The following is a 25,568-nucleotide window of genomic DNA, read 5'->3' on the forward strand; positions in this document are numbered from 1 at the left end:
ATACAGTGTATGAAACCTACTGGTATCAGTTGCAGATGGTCGTGTGTTCCACTTCATAAAATGATCGGTGTCAGAATACTGAGAGGACAGCTTTTGTTTCTAAATTGAGCATGTAACGAGTGGTGACACTTCTAATTAGGCATATCTGAGTTTTCTCGAACTCTTCTTTTTTATTGTGATTTGAGACGTTCTGCAGTGCGCAGTTCTGGAATTCTCATTGAGAGCGGGGAAAATGAGACCTCGTATTTCATATTCCGTGACAAAGACATGAAACGCAGTGAGCTCTTTGTCAGCGGTCCCTTGTCAGCAACAAAGAAAGGTACATCTTTTAACTGCCTGACGCCGTATCCAATCCCTTAATATGCTAGACATATCATCATTGAAGATATGAAATGTTCCCATCGGGAAATATTATTACGAGTGGCACGCGTACTTCTGTTGTGAAATAACTCTCTCAATAAAGGGCAATGGGAGGCCTTTGTTGATGGACGATGAGTGAGAGAAACAAGGTATCGGTTTCGCAGTTGTTAAAAACTGAGATCAACATCGGTCCATTTTCTAAATTTGTCAGGAGAGGAAGAAACCAGATAAGAGCTATCAGTTCTAGTGTTGTTGCAAATTGCGACCGAAATCATTCCACTGACTGAATGATTCACTCAGAGTACAGCAGAAAACAACACCATTAGATGAATCACACGCTCACCGGTTTAATGTCTCTGTGTAAAAAGCCAACATCGTGGATGTTTTCGATGGCTTTCAGAAGCTGCTGGCCCAGACGGAGTGTGGTGCTGATGGAGAAGGCACCCTTGGGTTGGCTGCGACGGAGTTCAGCCAGGTTCTGTCCCTGAAGTGACATGACCACGTAGTTGAACTGATCGTTGCGACCGCATCCAATGAACCTGCAAACATGGTTTTTCCCTGAGAGAGGAAGAGCACAGGAAAGTTATTCAAGACACTCTGAGTCTGATCATCAAGTTATCCCTTTGAGTGCTCTAATTTTTCCCAACGAAATTTTAGTGCAACATTTTACCAATTTTTATGAATTTTATTGTAATATTTCTGATAATTTTGGACCAAATAGACATCACATACCATTGGCTGCAGTTTTTTGTCAAAATTTTGGACCAAATAGACATAAAATACCATTTTCTACAGTTTTTTTATTAAAATTTTTGCAAAATTTTGAAAAAGTGGTTACGGTATATTTTAAAAGGCTAAAAAAATTGACTTTGGCGCTCAAAGTGTTGAACATACACGCTGTGCAGACTCTATTCCGATCGTTTGTGTGGTGAACAACTCCAATATCTATACATTTACTTGAAAGCCAATCTATTTCCACTCGTTTCTCGTATTAACCATATGTGTGCATGCAACCTTGCATTGTAAAGTCAAAGCAACAACTGAAATAACATGAGCAAAAGTAAACTTACATCGGAATGTATATGGATGGGTTAATGCACTGTTTTATTTTTATACCAATCAGGTTGATTTCATTGGTCATGTGCAATGTAGATCATTGAAATGTGACAAGTCGTAAAACCACATTGCATAATATTGTTAAGGAAGACACATAAACATTTAAATGCCCAGTAACTGTGACGTTTGACATTTTTCCCCCTGGTTTTTGTTTCATGTGTCAGCTATAGTTTCTAAGCCTATTTCCAACAGCGCATTGAAATACCAAGTACTCAGCTTGTCAACACTGACTATATGTACGTGTCAGGATTAAGGTGCGGACTTGAGTTAAATTGTTAACAATACCAACATTTCACACACTCACACACTGCACTGACAAACCAAATACCAGACATTTCAAAGTGCTGCAGGGCGTAGACCAGGAAATTGTACTTGATACATGGAACCAAAATACTGAACAAATTATCAAAAGTTGCGGTTACTATTGCTTGAATTCTGACACTGAAATACACACAGACAGAAATACACACAATGGACGCTGACTGATACCAACAGGTCTCCTTGCTACACACTTCCATGGCAACTGGCAGCTACAAATATTCTTAAAATTATAAAATGGATGGTTAACTTATTTTCAGAAACAAAAAATAATTTTAACATGAGTTCACTTTCTTTCATCCTTATTTTTCAAGGTATCTGGAATAAGATACATGTACTGCATGTCTCCCAAGCCTGGAACAGATTCTGAGTACTTTAGAATATTATTCCGTGCCAAAGCTCCATTAAACTTCTTCACCAACATTATCTGCTTAAACAGGTCTACAAGCATGATTGATAACAGTAGTAAAAGGATTAACTACATTGGGCATATCTCAATATGTGTCTGACTTCCCGCAAGTACACAGTGTGACTAGAGCTGGACTGGGTTTGTTTTCTACACACAAAACAGGACACAATTCTCAGTTGTATAAAATGACAAGAACAAGAATTTACAGGCATCTGTCCATCATTATCCTCTTTTCTTTCTCTCTCAATTAAATAACAAAAACAATATTCTGAAGGACAGACACTCCGTAGTTGGTCAGACAATAAGTAAAAAGGGCATTTTAGACATCAGTAAGTAGCACGTTAGGGATTTCACCAAACAAAGAAGCAGCCTTGTTTTTCATGGGAAAGAATACAAAACACCACTGCATGGGTGGACTGCGCACATAATTGGGATTCTAAAAAGTTTTTTAGCTTATTAGTACATCGTCACACAAAATTTTTACGTTCATATCACAGTGATATTCGAAACATTAACGGTCGTGTCTACGAGACTGAAAACATCAATATAGGAAGGAAAATAAAATTCAAACGAACTGCAATAATAGATAATCTAGAGCCAATTAATGATTCATGTCTATTGAATGCCACAGGGTGACAGTTGGCATACACCGAGCACTTATCACCAGCCTCTATACTAAGCAGACACGTATTCCCGATGATACATCCTTGGCAGGCATAACGCAACCGCTAAGAATACTCTAATGATTTTGTTTTGAAACCTGATAATGGTGAAATGACATCTGACATATCCTTTCACAGCAGGGCTGTTGCACCAACAAGGTTATCAGCCAGTGCTGGAGAGAGAGAGAGTTCTGTATGTGACATCACGCACAATCTGGATGCCATGATATTTTCACTCATGACCTTCAGTCTTATTATTTTCATACACGGATATCATAATTTTTTCTTTTAAATCAAGGATACCGTCATTCTCTGTACTCGGCTATTAACCTCACGCTTTTTCTTGCCTGCTCCCCCTCCCTCTTTCCCACTCTCCCCTCCGCCTCTCATGCTGTACACCACAGAAAAACCCAAACTGATCTGTTTTGAAAGTCTGGTTCTACCTGCAATCTGAGATGCTCCAAATCTGCACATCTCTTAAGCCCCCAATGGCTGCTAGGAAATTTGCTGGTGATTGAAAGCTGGCTGGCTTTCATTTTATTTCCCAGCCAAGTAAAGTCATGGATAGGGACATGATAGCAACAGCTGCCATGCATGTAACGCTGTTTCTCTTGCAAATATTCTGCAAGTCTTACTGTCAACAGGGGTGAAGTGGATCCCACAATTATCTCTGCAGTTGAGGACATGTCCCTTGTGTGGGGTGAATAGTAATACTCTCTAACAAAGTCAAAGTGTAAATTGGACTCTGTGCTCAGATCAAGAGCACGGGGGATTTCACATTACACCGTTTTCAGGCTCAGATTTTGTTTCCCATTACAGTGAGAATGCTAAATTGTCTAAATCCTAATCACATTCTGTGTTCACAGACAGTCTGCATGACCTGGGCAGTCACGATGACACACTGCAGGGCCAGCTGTAAATATGTAAGCAGCTACTGTGTAACCCAGTTTTACAGATGCATCCCAGTTGGAGGACAACGCTGCAACTTGAACTCGTAAGCTGCAACTTGAACTCGTAAACAACGGGGCTGATTTGATTTCACAGCACATGCCATATTACTCAGCAAATGTATCTGTGCATTAAAAATGCACAAGCACAAGGTCTGATAGACAGGAAGCTGCCCAGCAAGGTTCGATCTCGGGTGACTACGAGGGCAGCCATGTCAACTACCTAAACAGATATGTTAGACTGGGTTTATTTATTTCAGACACTTTTTCGTGGCACATGCAGCTATTCCAACAGGATTCCAATTTCTTGTCACGGCTCCTTGTATTTTTTTCAATTTAGCTAGAATGTTTCTCACGGCCACAAACACATCTCTTGTTTCTTATGTACAGTGTACCATTCACATTGATAGAGCTAACATTCAAGGTCTGTGCTTCTTGACAGGATAGTGATTAATACCTACACGTACGAACTACGCCATTCTAAATCTTCTGATGAACTCCGCCAACCTTACAAACTTTTGACCAAAGGCCGACTCAGCGTATTTTAAATCATTCACCATCATACGGGTACATGTGCAGAGAACACTCACTTCAACAATAACAAAGTAATACGATACCGGGGAGAAAACACCCAAGAATAGGCTCCTAGATAGGGCAACATGAACTGACAACATGATGCCAAGTATTGTTTTACAAAAACAAGCAATATAAAACGCTACTACCTTGTAATTTCTTGATGACGGCCACTTCCATTTTGAGAACCTGCTTGGGCTGCGTGGCAGACTCGCATTTAATAGCCACATGTTCTCCAGTTAGTAAATCCAGTGTTTCATAGATTTCACCTGCAAAGAGAACATGAACGCCCATTGATCAAGAGATACGTAGATGTAATTTTTAGTGGGGGCAGAGCTCATAAAAGTACTACTTACACTTCACAGCACAAAGGTGTTTATGGTATGAAAAATATATAGCCACAGAGGTAGAGGACTATGATCTGACAAACATGGGGTCTGATGTACTATTGGTGTTGTGCTTTACAAGTGCAATGGTACCTACGACATACCCCTGGGCCTTTCTCTCTCCCCTTCCCCATGACTGTAGATCTAAATCCTTATACAAGGTGATCGGTGTATTGTCATACACCGATTAAACTTTACAAACTGCTAATGACATCCAGTGAATATAAAATAAGTATGTGCATTTCACTGTGTGTGTGTGTATGTGTATGTATGTATGTATGAATGTATATATATATATATATATATATATATATATATATATATATATATATATATATATATATATATATATATATATATATATATATATATATATATATATATATATATCACGTATGTGTATGTGTATCATAAGGTGGTGTCCTTTCAAATAAGTTGCTAAATGTGTACATTAAATTACTTGTTTCATGTGATGACAAATTGTAGCTTCACATTGGATAGTTGTACACTGGGAACTGGGAAGACAATGGGCCAAATGAATTTTGTGCCGGACAAGACAGTGTATGATTACTGAATGGTCAATGTACATTATGTCAACATCTGAAAGCATTGCAAAGGCATGACGCCTCAACTTGAATCTGTTCAAATTCCGTTCCGTACTTTCACAATGTCCACTGATGACAAAATGCTTGGACAATACATGTACGGTATGCGACAACTACAGCTTGTTCAATACAGTAATACAATTGATTCAGCTTTCATAAATGTCTCTTGCATTGACGGAAAAGTTGGAATTATGACATGTTCAAACGTTATACAGGAATTCCTCAGTGCCATTTCAAGCAAACTGATTCAGACTCACTGGTTGGCACAGTCAGTGAAAAGCCCAAGTTGAAACAACAGAATTGTTTAATGTCCTGGAGGCTGTGCTCAAACTTGCATGCATATTGAACCTCCCATTGTCTTTTATCAGTGAAATTGGGGCCTATTTATAGGGAAGAGGGATGAAGAGGTGACTGTTGTTTATTTTGAAGCTGTGTGATTTATGATGAGATAGGGGACCAGAGAAGTGCAGTGACATAAACTCGGAAGTACAGTGACATAACTTTGGTGGATAACGCTCAAATCGATATGGCCTTCGGAAGTCTGGCAATCGGGTCTCACAGTTTGCAATCACGATGCAAGGTGGTTTTTTTCAGCAGGCAGATTACCTATATTTGATACTTACCGAAACCTCCACCGCCTATCTTGCCCACCTGTGCCAAAAACATGAGCCAGAAGAGAAAAGAGAAAGAATATGGGGTTAATATAATAAGGGATTTTGTAAAATGTTTCTTGTGAGAGTTTCTGATGAGTACCAGCTGTGTAGTGTCTGTGTGGGCTCTTATCTATGAATGGATACTTGACCAGTACGTCTGCATCAGGCAAGGACATTTTTGCACTGGCCGAGTTGAAGACATGGTTTTGCAACCAGCTTCTGTCTGTCTGTTAGGATTCTATGCTACCACATGTGAGTGATCATACATGTATGAAAAATGAAAAAAATCCATCAATGTTCAAAGTTGAGCAATATCTGTTCAACGAGCGTTGAATTTTCAGATACTGCATGTCACAGGAAATTTACTGGCAGTACAAACTACGGCTCAAAATATGCTTACATTGACAACATCTCTGCTGCATTTTCAGCAGGAGAACTTACTTTTAATGTGTGTGATTCTGTTTGTCATTCTGAAGTTGAAGACACATCAAACGTGGAGAAACCCAGTACAGCCTTTAGCATCAATTGATGACAGCTGCCCAGTGAAATTAACTCTATCATCCAATGAAAATGTATCAGCAAGAAGGAGACTGTCCGATCGAGGTCACTCACATAAATCTATCTGATACAGTTTGCTTGTAAACATCATCAGTGCTCAAAATATATGAAAACACAATCGAAGATTGGATACTGGAAGAGGATAAACAATGATACTTTTACAAGGTCAGCTTTATCAGAGATGAAGGAAGTTCATTAGTAGTGGGTTTTTTTTTACCGTTTTCCATCGTTCTTTGACCAGTGCGCCAGGTTGTAGCAAATCACCTTCAGACATATCTACTAGCTACAGATCAGGCCTATTCTATCCGACACAGTGACTTCGTCTTCTTTTTGCTGCTGCTGTTGTTGCAACCATGGAGAGCTCATGCTCGTCCTACAAAAAATATAAGACCGTAATAAATTTTAGGGAAAGAGAGCCGGTACGTGCCCTACATGTAGGTCTATATGGATGTACTCTGCAGATATGAACTCAATTTAGTGACCTTACAGAAACCATCAGATGGCCACCACATTGTACATACGCAGTGTTGTTCTACAATAAATATCTGAGTGTACCGTGGGCTCATCTTGATGGAAATGACGGCATACTTTTTGGACAACATCCAATGTTTTAGCTCTATCCACACTGTTCTGCTGCTGCCATGCTGTAAAGGGATATGAGAAATGCCGTTGAGATTGGTGACCCATTGAGTTCAACTCTTCTGTAAATAAATACTGGAGAACTATCTCCATCATGCACTCTCTCCACGTCACAGCTGTCACTATGGTTACAGCGACTGGCTCGACTGCTGAACTCTAAGGAATCGTACTGTGGCGGGATGGTTACTCCCTTACATTTCAAAACTGTTGCATAGCTTGCCCAAGGCTATTTTTTTTTCCCAAGCGAACTTTGACGAGGCTTAATTTCACATAGAGGCCTAAACCTTATGTATCACAAAGGCAAGCTGGACTCAAAACACACCAGCACCAGACTATGTAATACACTCACATCAGTAATTGCAAAATGTCGACACTTCACGAGAGGATGCGTCAATGGTGAACTTGTATACACACAATGGCATTGTATACACACAATGGCAAGACGTTGGTAATCTAATGACTTCAAATGTGGACACAAATCACACGGGAGATGTTAAATCAGTAAATGAATCTCATAGGAGTGTTGGCAGAGCGAAGATCATGTTTCCCCAATGGTACACACAGAAGGTCACTTACCAACTCGAACAGCTACATCAAGATTTCAAGAACACTGCCTGTCTGTCTGTCTTGTGAGATTATGAAAGGAAGGGGGACGCATTGCGCAGGCTTGGGGATATCCTTGCTGGTACAAGAATCACCATCCTGCAGCAGTAATGAGCAGTCTGTTGTGCTCAGGCGGCACGCAGGAAGCAAACTAAACTCTTGGATGACACAGCCAACACAAGGGCCGCAGCGTCGTCCCTGCATCACTGTCCTGATTCACTTCCTGTGTAAAACCACTGACCTCATTATTATTCCGGTGGCCAGTTACGGAAAGCACCAATGCCAGCTATGTTATCCCGTGCTCTGGGATCGTCAGCCGGGCTAATCCATCGCAGTCACGGTCATGTGTCAGTCACGTCAGCAGAGTTGCCCCGACTGCCGGTTCAGTGTTAAGACAGCAGATCAAAGCACTACCGGGCAGTCCAGAGCCGGCCGGAAAGATATGAAAATTCTCTCTGGAGTCCTTGTATCAACTGTCACAGCTGTTCCAGAAATGTCTTACGCTCTTGTCAGTCACTCACGTTTTCAAGGAGTTCACGAGAAATCAACAATTCCATCACTTGGAATAAAGTCAAATTATTACATGGGGCTAAGGGGAAAGCACGGCTCTTATCTTCACAATTTTTAATTTGATACTTTTAGTTGCCACCAGTATATTATCTTTCCATAGCTCAATCGTCTTCCCATAAAGGCAGCTAACTCCCATGCCTGTTGGGATGAATTTAAAAACCTAACTGGATTCAGTGGTTGAAAACCTGCAGTACTATCAAAATTTCATTTGACTTTTAATAATACTGTATTAGCCTAGAATCCTACACGTCCGCTTGCCTCCGTACAAGAGTGGGTCGGAGGTACGGAGGCAAGCGGACGTGTAGGATTCTAGGTTAATACTGTATCTGCTTGTACGTTATTCATTCATTGCCAACCATTATTTAGTCTGAATATGGTAAGTGTGCTAGCTTTCAACTATCAACGATATATTTTACACTGAAAACGAATTTGTGAAACTACATTAGAACTTTGCGAGGAGCCTAGGGAAGGGAACAGGTGCCCACAAAGATTCAGCAAGGACCTTGGAGGAGATCGCTCGCTTGCCACACTCACCTCAAAACTGGTAGAACTTAAATGAACAAATCTTCAGAGAAATTGGTCAGTTTGATTAGACTGCAGAAAAGAGGAAGACGCGTGTTCTTCGACTGATAACGAAACAATGACACATTCATATCTACCGCACACTGTCCTCCTGTTTCCAGCAGATTACAATGGCTTTGAGGCAACTTGCTGAACTTCAATTTTTTATCTCATTGATCAAGATGAGCATTAACCCCACCGTTACGGCACAGCTTTCCACTTTTTATCAACACCCTGCCAGGATGTGTGCATATCATGGTATAAATGGTGATCAGCGCAGGGAAGTGAGTGGTTGACAAAACTCCAATTAGGAAACACATAGTGTCATGCTGTTACTACTGAGTAATCACGATAAGCAAAAGTGAAACTCTATCACTGGTTGAGAAAGACAGGAAACTCACGCAAATGGTATCCATCAGGTTCACACACTTGCCAAGGTTCTCTCAATTGAGTAACGACATTACTGGCTTCTAGTAAGTACTTCAGCAGTTCCACTGTACACTTGTACAAATGTTACCCACTTTATGTGTCTACCTGGGGCATGTGTTTTAATGTATAGCAAGCATCTATGTCTGCTGATTTGAAACCAATAACTGAATACAAATTTCAGCCATATGCAGCCTATTTACTTATGCTTATTTAAAGGTCTGGCATATACAGTATTTATGTACAATAATATACCAAAAAGCATAAAGTTATAATGTTACTAGGCTAAATTCACATATCATATATTTTTTTCAAATTTCAATATTTGAGTTACTTCACTTAAATACCTCTTTGTTCAAATAACAAGAATTTCATGACCGGTAAAGCTGTAGATTTTACGGGTGTATGTTGAAACAGCTGATAGAAAATCAGGATTATGCAATGGAATACCGCATTAGATATCACAGGTGTATGGCCGTTCCCGGTGCTATATTTACCAAGGTTGGGATGCCCATATGCCTGTAGTATCTCAGATCGGCCTTCTGAAATCTACTGCTGGACTTCTTCATAAAGACAATGAAGAAATGTTGATATGTTGCTTATCATTAAACATGTTTTCGGCTATAATTAGAGTTTCTGTCTAGTTATAATTCAGATAAGATCAATCTGCTGCCTTCAAGATGGAAGTGGCACGTGTTGTGGCTGAAACAAACAGTTGCTTGCTCTCCGTACAGGGTACACACACATGATGCTGACTGTAGTTTGTATGCAGACTGATTTCAACCAGAGCTGCTTTATCCAGTTGAAATCACTTCCTCATTGCTAAACAGAAAAAAGATGACTGGCTCTATCTTTCAACAACAGTTTCACCCTCTTGCTAATATTACACTACATTTACTCTCTATACGTGCAACAAACATACGTACGGGTTTTTTAACATCCAATTACATACATTGTACAAATCTACAATTTTTGCATTTTTCCGAAGTCACATATATTATACTGAGTTGCCCTTCATTACAAGGTACAGTACAGGTATCATATCCTTGGCCCTTGGCTCACTTTCAGTTCACAAGAAGACAATTTATATCTGCAATACTGGAGAAACAAGTCATCGTTGATGACACAGTCCCCGCTTGTCCATTTTGTTATAATCTTTGGTGTCTAGGTAGCTGTGGAATGACATTGATGCAACGGGTGCATCAGGCCTGTGACTTGCATAATAAAGTAATCTGAGGAACGTTCAATAAAAGACTCATCTCTGCCGGTGTTGACCACTAAAGGAACTTTTGATTACATCACACATAACGATGCCCTCACTGCCTCTAGTGTCATGACAGCACATACTATACACATGGTTTGGTGGAATTTTCGAAATGGTATGGGATCGGGTATGTTGTTGTAATCAGCCATTTTGGATCATATAATGAAACAAATTAATGTGCACAAGAATGCAGCCATATCACGTTTTACACAAAATCAGTCCATTGAAGGACAGTGACCTATGTTTATAAAATTGAAATCAAATGGCTGTCTATTGACCATATGGATCGTAGCACAAAATTAGTAGACATGCATAAGTATGCCATAGTACTTTATCTTTGTACCAAGTCTCAACAACATTGGATAAGGAATATTTGCATATGATTAAGCCTCAAAGACATGAAAAAATCCAAAAATGACAATCTGGCAGCCATATTGGAACATGTCACGAAGTAAATTGACATGTATACATGTATGTGTGCCATAGTGCTTGATCTTTGTGCCAAGTTTGGACAAAATGGGTTTAATGACTTTTGAATTATGCTTCAAAGACATGCAAAATTCCAACAAAATGGCAGTTCTGCAGCCACATTGGATCCTATCGCAAGGTTAATTGATACATGCATATGTATGCCATAGTGCTTTGCCTTTGTGCCAAGTTTGAACAAAATCAGTTCAAGGATGTTTGAGTTATGGTTCAGAGACATGAGAAAATCGCAAAAAAATGGACGCCTGTCGGCCATATTGGATCATATCATGAAATAAAGTGGCGTTCATATGAAGGGCATAATGTTTTGCTTTTGTGCCAAATTTGAACAGAATCAGTTCAAGGATGTCTGAGTTATGGTCCAAAAACATGAAAAATCGCAACAAAATGGCTGCCTCACGCCCATATTGGATCGTATCGCAAAATAATTTTACATGCACATGAAGGCCATAGTGTTATGCCTTTGTGCCAAGTTTTAACAGAATCTGTTCAAGGATATTTGAGTTATGGTTCAAAGACATGAAAAAATCGCAAACAAAATGGCCGCCTCGCGGCCATGTTGGCTCGTATCGCAAAATAATTTGACATGCACATGTACGCCATAGTGTTATGCCTTTGTGCCAAGGTTGAACAGAATATGTTCAAGGATGTCTGAGTTATGGTCCAAAGACATGAAAAATCGCAACAAAATGGCCACCTCGCGCCCATATTGGATCGTATCGTGATATAATTTACATGGATATAAAAGCCATAGTGTTATGCCTTTGTGCCAAGTTTGAACAGAATCTGTTCAAGGATGTTTGAGTTATGGTCCAAAGACATGAAAAATCGCAACAAAATGGCCGCCTCGCGGCCATATTGGATCGTATCACAAAATAAATCGACGTGCATCTGTAGGTCATAGTGCTATGCCTTTGTGCCGAGTTTGAACGAAATTGGTTCAGCAGTGTCTGAGAAACTGTTGATGACGGACGGACGGACGGACGGACGGACGGACGGACGCACAGACGGGACCCAATCTATAAGTCCCCGCCGGACTTCGTCCGCGGGGACTAATGAAAAACACTGACCATTGGCACAAAGAAACAATTTCAACAGGTCTATAAGTTCCCTGCTGAATACTTGTTTCTCATGACCTTAAATCTTTGTACTTGACAGTGATATTTTTGAAGGGGCTTGTGCAAGTAACAAAGACAATCCTTTGTTGAAGTTCTTTGCCATTTCCACATGTCTGCCAACAAAGCGATGACACTCACATGCCAGGGAAAGGATACCTCCCCACATCTTTGTCGCCTCTCACAAGGCACAACACGACATAAAAGCTTTCAAATTTCCCAGAAAAAAAATTGTATACCATACTTTTTGGGAACTATAAACACCACGGGATCCCACTTAAGACTAAATACTTGGGCAGTGGCAAGCCTCCCCCACAGTCAATTTGATACTCAGTAACAACACTACCCTAGCAGAGAAATCCTGCCGATCATGACAGGATGGACCGACTGGGAATAAACCGGATGTGTGGACAACTGTTACACTTCCAGACTGGAGAGTTTAGACGACAACATACCCTGACATGGGACATCTGTCTGCTTGGCTCCATCACCACCGACCACACAAAATCCCAGACTGATGAGAAGTCTTTTAAAGGTCCGCCGTTTGTTTTATTACAATGACATTGAGAACCAACCAATGGAGGGAAAAAAGCCTGTGATTCTGAACGCCAAGAATTTTGCAAGCTTGAATCTCAAGGTTATCCGAGACAATTTTCCCGAGGTGTGTTTTTAATAGTTGGTACACAATGTATGGCACAGCGTGATACATGATATAAGTAGTGCGCAATTATCAAAAGCATACAGCAAGCTGGACTAGGAACACACATTTCAAATTAAATGCTGCGGCTAATGTTACCCACGCAACTGGGAGAAATTACACCACTGGCAATATCATGAATATGGACTGATAATCAATGTTATTGCTGAAGTACAGCCGTGGTGAATTCCTTCTCACCACCTGATAATACAGAAATACAGAAAAGTACTCAGAGGAAGATTCCTAAATTGTATTTAAATGTCATCCGTAACTGCAGATGAACTCATTTTCAACGTGCTATGTATGCTATGCATTAGAAATAGAAACCATGCATTAGAAATAGAAACCATATTGCACCACTGAAACATTGTTTATTGCACTGCTCCTATATGTCTTTAGGGGTAAATGTGTACAATATGATATATATATATATATATATATATATATATATCGAAGTATACAGATGTCCTCGTGGGAAATTACAGTGCTCAATGCAAAAGAAGAGCGTTATAAATAAACAGATTACTTCAACTACAAAGTAATGAAATCTATTACTTAAGTTTCATGCATCTTGCAATCCTCAGATAGAGTGCACTCTATCTGAGGATTGCAAGATGCATGAAACTTAAGTAATAGATTTCATTACTTTGTAGTTGAAGTAATCTGTTTATATATATATATATATATATATATATATATATATATATATATATATATATATATATATATATATATATATATATATGTATGTGTGTGTGTAGAGGTTGGAAACAGACGGCATATTATCAATTTTTCAGTCACTGGTCTAAAAATAGCAATGAAATCACCCTCTGCATGCCAAATGTATCTGTTACAATACCACAAAGGCACATAAGAGAGAATTACATTAGACATTATCTGCTTAGCCAGCACTTTTAATAGACACTATCTCAGTTTATCGTCCCGTTCAATGCGTAAATGTTTTTCACTTTCCAACCTTTGTGTATCCGTTCTCCTCTCGGTTTCAATGGTGGCCTCGTTTTCCTGTCATGTGTTAATATCAGTTTATAAATGTGTCCAAGCTACATGTGTGTCAGTGCCTGGAAAGGTTTAACCCTTTCAGTGTTCAAGTCAATTTTTTCCCCTTTATAAAATAAACCCCAGTCTAATTTTTTTCAGAGTTTTGCCAACATTTGATGAAAAACTGTAGCCTTGGGAATATGATATCTATTTCATCCAAAATTATCAAAAAAATTACAGAAAAATTCATAAAAATTGTTAAAATGTTGTACTAAAATTTTGGTGGGAAAAATTGCAGCATTCAGGTTAATCTGAAGTCTCCTAAATGTGTGATAGCCTACCTTTGACAAAACTGCAACTAATATTGCTGATCAGCTTCACTCCTTCAGAAACACCGTCAGGACAAGTAGTACAGGGCAATTAAAAGCACACAAATAGGCACACAGGCCAGTTTTGAAGACCGGTAGTTTGTTTGAACAGTGTAAAATTTCACACAACACCATCTCCTACGCATAGGGGCAGATAATTTGTAAAATAGAAGCGCAACAGACAATACATTACAAAGGCTTGATCACATGACTATGAAAGAGTACATTTTCAATGTTTTTTGCTTTACAAGCACGTATGTTCAATACCACCTATGGCATTTAGCCATGAAAATATGAAATGTGGTGTAGGTGTATTTTTAAACACCTGTTCTGGCCACTATTAAGTCAATAAACATAGGGCCAATGTCCCTGAAGCTACTATAGACATGGATACAAAATTACGTATTTCCTGACTGTATGAAATTATCTCACTAAGGTCATCCTAGGGACATGTACATGTTAACCAAATATTAAAGCTGTCTGACCAGCGGTTTTGAAAAAACAAGCGACTCAACAGTTGACAGAGCCCTGCTGTGTTATGTAGAGAATAATCTTTTGTGACACATGTATTGATGAAGAAGGTGGATATCTTTGATAGCTCATTTCAGGATGGCCTGACCAAAAATGGAAAAAAATTTCGTAAAAATACAGATTTGCATATTTCATCAGACTATATTAGTCTATAATAGCAAATAAACGAGAGTTAATTACATTCTAATTAAAGTAAACAAGACTTGCTTAAATCAAGATTTACGTCATAAAAAAACAGCATATCTGTCAGGTTATAAAGAATCTTGATCTGGTTAACTTTTAATATCAGTATTTTCATCCTATTAACCAAGCACATTTTAACTTTCAAATTAACATTGTAAGTAAGTTCTGTTGAATAAGTTGAGACTGTACGTACTCAGAGAAAGCACACTGAAGAGACAAATGTTTGAAACTTAAGAAGTTCAAGGTCATCAAAAGCATTATAAGGAATCATGTTACACTTTCATTGCACTGTTTACACAGATTGCACATTGCTATAAATAGCACATGAGGAATCTTACAGCCCAGCTTTACCATAAAAACCCATCACTTTGACCACTCTTTTAATTGACCACTCTATTTTTTTCCTCAAAAAGTAATCTTATTTTATCCTTACCAAGTCAACCATACATGGAAATTACAACTTTCTCTATCTCTATTTATTTGACTACCCTATCATGACAAACTATTATGAGCAATTTCTTTTAGATAACATAAATGGTGGTTCAGAATATATCAAAGTTGGGATTCAGGAAAGTTGCCTTTACATGTTTTAATCCTCAATTCACTATGAACTGTCAAAAAAAGTTGAACTTTCTGATAATTCCACACTAAAATTATTTTGGCTTTGATGATTTCCTAATTAATTCAATTATTTAAAATCATATTAATTATTTTTTTCTGGGTTAATTGATAGGGTTTATACAGTACAAGAATTACATACAATGTAAGTCAAACTTTGACCAAAAATGACAAAAAAATTCCTTAAAAATACACGTGCATATTTCATCACAATTTGAACAAATCTAAGCTGGGTTATCCCTAGGGACCTGTATACAAAATAACAAAGCTGTCTGACCAGCGGTTATGAAGAAGAAGATTTTTTACCAAAAACACCTTTTTTGGCATTAATTTGCCTATTTTCAACAATATCAAAAAATTAAAAAAAATAGTTTCTCAAAATCATATTTTTCATCTACACAACAAATATCAAATCAGTAAGTACTGCGGTTCTCAAGATATTTGAGTGGACGGACACCTCACAAACGGACATACATACATACATACATACATACATACATACAGACTGACGACGGACGACGGACGGATACCCATCCCAATAGCTTCTATAGACTATAGTCTATAATAGCTAATAAACACACTGTGTTTATGAAAATGAGTTATCTTTGCAAATATTTCACAATCAATCTTACTGGGAATAGAATGTAGCTTTGACAAGGGGAATTCTTTGAATTAATAGGTGTTACTGCCTATCTTATTGTAAGCTGTTTGCATGAAATCATATTTGTATGTTCCCTGAGTACAGTACTTCATTTTACGAAATCTAGAGACTTCATGAATTCACTGAGAAAGCAGACCTAATTAATACAACAATGAAGGTAACTCCAAGGCACGAGTACATTATTCACAAAGTTGGAATGATGAAATAATTATGCAACTTAAGAAATTTTGCTTCACTGGTAAAGCCATCATGCAATGCGGTACAGTGTATGATGTGATACCGTTATGACAATTACCGTGAGTATTGTACTTCAGGTCACATGATCAGATCTTCCATCAAGGAAGATGCAAGTGCTGCATCCAATTTGTTTCCCCCTCCTCAGATATGATTGGACAAACAGACTGCAAAGAGCACGAATAATGTGAAACTGCCATCAAATTCAACACAACCTGTACAATAAAGTTCATTGACTGAGGGGGGAAATGAAAATGCCTGCCCTACATGTACATATGTTAACCAGCTTGCACTGAGTTTATGTTCTCCAATATGAAGATCACATTCCGCTTCAAAAGCCAACCTTATGAAAAATTAACATGGCTGACCGCAGCGTTTTCAATACTCCTACATGGATGATTTCTGACTGGCAAAATCAAATGACAGCCAATGGCTTCAGGCATATTGACATTGACATGTAACAGTATCACTGAGGCACTGTATTGGAGCTGGTAATTTTTCTAAACAAAACTGCTAGTAGCAGCATAAAGTTTCAGACAGATATTCAATATTCATAACATTGTGGGAGTAATATGAATGGCAACAGGCTCAAATGAAGAAAATATATCACCTGAATATAGGAGAAAAAAGGCAAAAGCTCTCTCAAAATATGAAAATGACAGATGCACCCTACAAAATTGGCACTAAATGCACAATTTATACATAGATGTATATACATAAATCACACTCCTATAGCCATTCCGTGTATGTATCGTATCAAATCTGTATTTTCTTGGTGGTCTACAGGCAGTGTATCAGAGTTTGAAGCTTGGCTCGGGTCTATTATCTCTGAATCCTTTCCAACTGCTGCACTCTAATTTCAAATAATCCACAACAGATTCCCTAATACCCCCTTTTAAAACAAGTCTTCTCCTGCTACACTACTTATTGTTCAGATAATGCATGTCGTAATCTACAATAATCCCTGTTCTGTTCATTCATTCATTATCCATGACTCAGTCTGTCCATGTGTCCATGGTCACTCCATTTCATCATCTACATTATACACGGTGGTACATATGAAAGTCATTTGCCTTACAAGCCTGTGCCACCAACTAGTCAATCGAAAAAGAATGAAATTAAAAGGTGAAACAAAGCCACAATATGTACATGTACATATAGGCAATGAATGAAAAAGAGAGGCGGTATGTTTGGCAGTTTTATGATCCTGTATTTTTTTTATAATCCACAGTGGCAGCATCAGCTGCTGTCCTTGTATTGTACTGGCAAATTGACTATCCAAAAGCTCACATTCTATCCTTGAATACGATTTGTGGGAGCGCAGAATGTAACCTTTACTATCTCAGTGGGAAAGTAGCCAAGATCTTGTTTTTTGATTCGGTTTTCAAAACTGTATCAATACTACGTACACGTATCATGCAAGCAAGGGATGTCACGGTACACGAGAGTTTCTTTTTCCCCCTATCACTGCTGGCTGGCTTTATCGCTTGTTCACCCAGTTGTGACCTCATGAAATGTGGTTGCCACTTTGTTGGCCACGCAGTCAACATACGATACGCAGGCATCACTTGTCCCATTAACCCTTGACTTTGAACTAAACACCACCAGCACGCTTGACAGAAGAAATTGTAAATTACCGAAGCGTGCATCATCATCAGATAAGTCAGATGGGGAACTGAGACAAAGCAAACACTCTCTCCAATGGGCAGTGACCTGTGAGGTCAGTGAAGGTAGCTGGCTGACCTTTCACCTATGCAAATCCGTAACATAATAATATGTCGTTACCATTACTTTAGCAAACCACGCAGAGGCAGTGCATGTAGAGAATCTAAAGAAGTTGCACTTTTCAGCTTTTAATCAAAAATATTGTTCAAGAATTTTTTCCTTATTTTTCTTTTCAATGGCAACCAATTTCTTGTTCTGCTCTTAGAAGCATGTTGAGATACGCAGTATTCAGCTTGTCAACTCAGCCTGTACATACGTCTAAACTGCCTTGTTATTGTTGACAAGTGAATCCTGGCTTAGACTTGAATTCAAATGTAAACAATAGCATTGCATGTTACACGTGTAGTCGCTGTGTTGACAAGCCAAAAAGCGGGTGTTTCAATATGCTTTGAGGCATAGAACAAAAACTTGCAATTGCCATACAAAACAAAAATGGTGAAAAAAAAATCAAAAGTTCAAGCTACTGACCTTTTAATTACTTGAAGTGTGACAGTGATATTGACCCAGATAACGTTGATAATTCATCACTGTCTTTTGGTTGCATTACAGTTTGAATTGGCCGACTCAGGAATGTCACGGGATATTAATCTTCAATGTTGCATTCCAGGTCCTTGCAATTTATCAACCACGAGAAACAATTTCACTTTTATGAAACAGATTTATGATCCATATTATTTTGATGGATTGCTCTTAAAGATTGTTTGCAGCAGTGGTGAGAGTTTGAAGTGTGATGCCATGCTTTTGAATACTAGGCAGTAACAAAAAAACATTTTTACTAATCCAAGCACGGGTAAAATGGATGACAATCAGTTATGCATGTCTATATCTTCAAATTTCAAAACATCTAGTAGCATACCCATGTATCAATAAACAAGTTGCAAAGTTCAGAACCTGTCATACTTTAAAAGCATTTATTTATAACTCCTCAGGCTGTAGGAGATATGAATGTATTTATGAAAATTTGTACCTATTTGCATCAACATTTAACATATTACAGTCTAGTGTTAAGTTTATCCTTTTTTCATATAATTTGAACTAGGGCTTGGTTTAGTAAGTAGTGTACAAAAATAATTTCTTTCATCAAAATAACTAGTGTAAAATGATGGAGATTATACCATATACCAGTAAAAATGTGTATTTGATGTTTAATTACAGGGCTGTGCAAGAAAAGCTGCAAAATTTTCCCGTGTGAAATATATCCAACAGCTTCAATTTTTTTTCAAGTAAAATAGAAAGAGAAATCTTACTCGGATGATTGATGAATTAAACAAACCATAAAACATCTGAGATTTATCAAGACTTCCTCTGAGACACTACTGACAGGCCATGTCACCACTCCCATGCCCCTAACAGCAACAAACACTTTCTGTACAGGAAAGCATTCATTCTAAGGACAGCAGCTGTAGTATAATCTGAATATTTAGTTTTTCACGTCCTCTGTTGAGAATAAATAATTTAATTTTCATGAGTGGATTGCATTTGTATTTCAAAGGGGCTATCACAACAATCCAAAAATGAAATATTTACAAAGCTATATCCATAGAGGGAATTCTGCAAAAGCATGGCATCATAGAATTTTTCAAGTTCATGTTAATGGTTCCTCTTGATAAATCAGGCTAGGAGAAATGGTGTTTTTTCAACAATTAAACCAGTATACCACCTGCAGACTGTCAACAGCAGCTTGTGTTCTTTACCAGTCAGTGCAGCTTGAGCATTTCGCTACACTCACCCTCCAGCTTTTGGCTCTCGGCTGCAGGGAAAAGCGTATTCACCAGCACTTGCAAAAGAGGCTGTATCTGTACTATATGCAAAGAAGGCACAAGGGGACTGCCAACGGTCTACCACTACATGTATAATATCTGAAAGAAATCTTCAAACGCACGTAATCCTCCTTCTCACAAGGAGTTAGGATACACACCAGCCAGTTGAAAGGTACATAGAAACCTGTCTATGAATGATGGACAAACCTTTGGAATTCAGCGAAAGTGCCCGTGACAGAGAAGCATCTCCATTTAAAGCCCCGCTCAAAAAGGCCCGGGATCGGGATTAACTGATGTTAACAAGATCATGAGGCGTTTCTGTCTTTCGTGTTCTTTTGAAATTGCGATCATTATATCAATGTTGCTAGATTTCCTGGATTAAGGGGTTTAACAGGCAGGTATAATTCTACTCAACCTGTTCAGTATTTTCGTTAAGGGTGGTGAGCAAGTAAATGTTACCAGGGTTCCTAGGTCATTCTACCAGGGTTTTCCTTTGGTATATCAATGCAATCAGATTAAGGGACAGCAGAAATGTTCCCAGGGTTCTAGAATGATCATTTACCAATGTTCAAAAACCTCAGTAAAAACACTGCTGTTACTTTTCTCTTGCAATATGTTCTTAATACAGGGCTATTCTGATTAGAGGTCACACTCACAGGAACAAGATTTTCTTTAAGTCCAATCATACTTGATGAACATGCGCATTTTAAAAAAGTTAAACACACATATACCGTATTCATCTTGATTTGATATATGGAGTAACAAGTTCAATGTAACCCCGTCTCCCTGATTACCGTACTCCTGAAAATATGGATGGTACTTTTTTTGTGAAATATTTAAGTTGCACTTTTTATCGTACGATCTGAAACTTTCATCTGAACTCAATTAAAGAAGGATTAGTTCTCCACAGACTCCAGTGTTGAAAAAGTCATTTCACTGATGGCACATGTCAGTGTCATGTGCAAGATCTACAATATATTGCAGGCCCATAACAGCTTTCCTGGTTGCTGGTGATGGCCCATAAACATTAATAATCTACAACATGACAGATAAAGTGGGCCAGGGACACACATGTCATCGGACAGAGCTGACTACATGTACTCCAGTGCGTCACAAACGACCTTACACTTTCTGCAAACCCGCACATCTGTCGGTTATTTTTCTACATCTCAAATATGCAAGCTTTGTTGTCCCTCTCCCTACTGCATTAAAATTCCAGCCTCTAGATCACTATTTATCATTTATGCTCACACGATAGTTTTCAGTCGCAAGTTTGTGTTTTTGTCCTTTTTCTCACTTTTTCTTTCCCGCTACACCAACAGATTGTGGAGAACAGCTGTCGGGGTATTAAGGAATGATATCAGAACTGAAAATGTCCAGGACAAGACTTTCGCAACGTGATTTATGAAGCAGCACCAAGCGAGAGATCAGATTGCTCACCATCAAGTGAAAGTTCACCTTCCCCTGCAGTCACAAACAATCCCTCACGATCTGGGCATCACTCAACAGTTCAAATATTTGGCAAGTGGTGACTGGCACGACAAAGCGAAATTCATCTTCTGACATCAAATTCATCTTCTGTCCACTGAAGTACTCTGACACTACTTTTCCCCCATTGACCAGAGTTCACTTCAAAGCCAAGGAATTCCTGAAGATTCACCGAGTATTATCAGCGGCACAGATGGAAACATAATCACCAAGTGCTCATCTTCAAAGGATCGCCATGAACACATACACTTTAAAAATATTGTTTGCGGAAGTCGTTACTGGGGTAGACTTTCAACAGCAATGCACTTGTATGATTGGTAACAGTTATGTTATGATACAGGCTGACTAAGTAGAGGGCTAACAGGATAATGAGATGTTATCTCAGTATCAACATCTGACTCATGCCTGACACAATGCATGCAATGGCCAACCTGCACCAGTGTCACTTAATCTCTCAAACCCCTGTGAACCGTTATCATGCAAATAGCATCTGTCACTCACTCAAATTCCTCATAACTAAATTTTAACAAACAGTGCTGAGTGTATAAAAATTTGTTATGTAACTTTTGAAATGTTCAAACAGTCAATAACACATATGCTACTGCCGTATCAGAAAGGTTTTACCTTGGGATGTACCATTTAACAACTTCACAGGGTCATTTTTCTGGAGAAGAGGATGGCTAATACTTCTAGGCTACCAATAACAAACTCATACTATCCCCAAATGTGGGTCAAACCCTTATCATTGGGGCATCAAGTTTGGATGATGTGATGCTTAAAAAGGTCGTGGGGTCACCATAAGACAAGGCCACTCAAATAACAATTCTAAGTTGTGTAGATATATTACATGCATGTGTATACATAAACATACAGTGTATGTGTGTGTGTGTGTGTGTGTGTGTGTGTGTGTGTATATATATATGTATATATATATATATATATATATATATATATATATATATATAAAACACATGTAGCATGAAACTGAGTAACACCTGCATGTGTATACATAAACATCCAGTGTGTGTGTGCGTGTGTCTATATATATATATATATATATATATATATATATATATATATATATATATATATATATATATATATATATATATATATATAATATATATAAATAACACATGTTGCGTGAAACTCTCAGTAACGCCTACGTCCTGTTTTCTACTTGTTATCAATTTTTATTTTATGGGTGTGTGTAATAAGAGTAGAATACATCAATTTATACACTGAAATGTTCCATTTGAATAGTACACATTAATATGCAAATGAATCTGAAATCATTAAACAGAATCAAGAATGCAAGTTGAAGTGCGTTCCTTATCATGACCTTGACATGACCTGAACTCCCAAGTATATGCATTGGTACAATGCAGCAGGTACTTGACTGAGTAGCTGGACAGTGAAATACAAGAACAGCTCACCACAGGTGTCAAACCACCAGAAAAATATTGCACCCTCACATTACTGATATTGGAATAGAGAGGAATCAATACATGAACGTGATTGACCCCTGTGACATTCAAAGGGTCTGCAAATGCAAGGCAATAGATAATTGCTCTATATATAGAACAACAATAATTTGTTTATTGCATATTTCATTGATTTTACTTGTCTTGTGTTACATGTCTCTTAATGTATCTGCCTGGAATCAGATTTCATAGTAAAGAGGAAGGGGAAGACATTACATTTTGAATATATATACACACACTGTATTGCGTCAACCTTCTGAACTGAACAAAAACAATTAATTTCTGAGACTCCAACCATACTGAAAAATATTTTCCGGCCAACGTTCTTCAATTCTGTGTTGAACTTGTTGATTGTGACTGTAATATTCTGGAACAACATCAACAGTAACATTAATTCTTTTCTGTACCAGTTTTGAAAAGTAAAAAGTTAGCGGTCAACTAGACCCTTCTTAGCCAGTTACACAAACCATTAAAATAGGTTACTTGTAATCTAGAACACGGAAACAAATGGTTATATTTTAACACACCATATCTTTTCACAGCATCTACGGTCATTAAATACTGATAAAAATAGGTGAACTTCTGATGCAACACAAAGCAGGTTCCCCTGCTATGTAGTACATGTATGCATTTATTTATACATACATGTACATGTATGTATATATGCAGGTCAGAGTCACACAGGACTTCTTTGATCAGTGAGAGAAAATGAATGACAACTTTGGGAGCGATGCTTTCTTAACTCTTCGAGTGCAGTAGTATTTCCCACCAAAATTTCAGTGTATAACATTCTACCAATTTTTATGAATTTGCTGAATATTATTTCGGTAATTTTGGACCAAATGGCCACAACTTTTCATTTGCTACAATTTTTGACCAAAATTTTGGGGGAAATCTGAAAAAAATTGTCTACATTTGAAAAAAGTTATTGGCGATATATTCAATCACGGCAATGAAAGTTGACTTTGGCAATCAAAGGGCCAGAATTATTCTAAATTCATATGAATTTTTCCTCACACATCATTTACAATTCCCTTGGTCTAACCTTCGACCAATGTTGTTGCTAAGTTACAAGAAGTATTTCATCTGTCTTTTACCATTTAATTTTCCCATATGTAAACATATTTTAATAACGAATTTCAGATCTATTGTGAATCAGCTGCTGCTTTCATACCATTCTGCCTATGAGGTATTTGGCTAACGGCTTCCCTTACAAAATGTTACGGGGTGTTTTGAATTTAACAGTTTGTCTTTGTCTAGCTTTGAAACACTGAGTAAATCATTTAGGTAGGGTATTGTTTGAGTTGAATCAGACGATGACCAGAAGGCATCTATGAGAATTTAAATTTGGAAATGTGTGAGAGCTAGCCCGATTTTCATTTCGTGAGTGTCATGCGGTGATATACACAGATTCCAATAGCATGAAGTAATACAATGTCGATAACTCTGTTGGTTTCTGAGTCAGAGGGTGTTTTCTCAGATGATAACATTCGCCTTCTCGACATTTTTTAGAGTAAAATACGATTGTTCTCACCGGACGACTCCCGTAAATGAACAAACCCGCCACGTCTCTGGGTGTCACAATTTAAAACACCGGCTTTCCAACCGAAACCACATCATGGGGGCCACCGACAGGGTGGGCCCACGTCGGTTGCGTGTTCTTGATTGAATACTTCCAGTCACTCTGCCGGGTTCTCATCAATGTAAACAAAGCCCCCGAAGGAAATCCCTGCTCGGTAACACACCCGGGGAGGGATTTCGGTTACAACATACACATCCTACGCTGGGAAATCAAGACAGGAATCGGGAGATGCGATGCCCAGTTTTACGCTTCTCCCGCTATGAGTCGTGACGGTTGAAATTTGAAGCAGCATACAACACGTATGATGTACGAAAGGCTTCACGCGAATCGCTACACCGCTGGAAATCCTGTCTCTAATTTACTCACCGAAAGACAGTCTCTCCTTCAGTCCAGATGTCTTCCTTAAACCATAATTTTCCGTAAACACATAGCTTCCATAACAGACTACAGCTAGTTGTAAAACGGGGCTAAAATAGGAGCACGGGAAAGCGTCTACACGGATACGAAAACAGTTCAGCTTACTGCCTGTTCAGTCGCTCACCGGAATGTCCGGTATGTAATGTTTTCGTTTCAGAACTTAGGGTCAAACTGACGGCGCTCGGCAAAACTTAATCACGGCGATATGTGACAACTAGCTATGAATGTCGCAGCTCTTACCTTCTATCTGTCTGTTGTTTAGATGGCTTTACATTGCTGCAGATACATAATCAACATCACTGAAACATCTATACGCCTAATCTACTAACACCGCACGGTCCGCCATCTTGAATTTCTGTCACCCTGCCTACCTCTGCCGTTTACCGACATGCATCACGCTAAACTTCCGCCCACGGGACAGGTAACTTCCGCGCTAAGGTGATACGACCTGGCCCCAGGGCCCCACCCACGACTCGACCAATACCAGGCCAAATTGGTTTGACCATGGTACCTCCATGGTTTGACAATTAGTTAGTCCACGCACGGGACCCAACCGTACCTGTGGCCGTG

The 25,568-nt window shown here is 38.6% G+C and overlaps 1 protein-coding gene across 7 annotated transcripts in view; it reads right to left on the reverse strand.

Moving 5' to 3' along the window:
* Window positions 1-25,381, reverse strand: part of LOC139149718 (uncharacterized) — a 49,530-nt gene extending 24,149 nt beyond the window's left edge. Inside the window, exons 1-5 of one of the 7 annotated variants that reach the window (XM_070721646.1) lie at window positions 25,239-25,381; window positions 6,805-6,960; window positions 6,000-6,027; window positions 4,535-4,654; window positions 704-918 (exon numbers count right to left, since the gene is read on the reverse strand). In XM_070721646.1, the coding sequence (XP_070577747.1) occupies window positions 704-918; window positions 4,535-4,654; window positions 6,000-6,027; window positions 6,805-6,861 (420 nt within the window). In that variant the 5' untranslated portion in view covers window positions 6,862-6,960; window positions 25,239-25,381. Of the gene's footprint in view, window positions 1-703; window positions 919-4,534; window positions 4,655-5,999; window positions 6,028-6,804; window positions 6,961-7,142; window positions 7,275-7,802; window positions 9,279-12,706; window positions 12,769-18,735; window positions 18,758-21,467; window positions 21,818-24,947 lie in introns of those variants that run through there. The other 6 variants (XM_070721648.1, XM_070721649.1, XM_070721653.1 and 3 more) reach the window with 6 other exon arrangements.
* Window positions 25,382-25,568: the final 187 nt, after the last annotated feature.

Source organism: Ptychodera flava, chromosome 14, assembly GCF_041260155.1.
Source record: "Ptychodera flava strain L36383 chromosome 14, AS_Pfla_20210202, whole genome shotgun sequence".
Lineage (NCBI taxonomy): Eukaryota > Metazoa > Hemichordata > Enteropneusta > Ptychoderidae > Ptychodera > Ptychodera flava.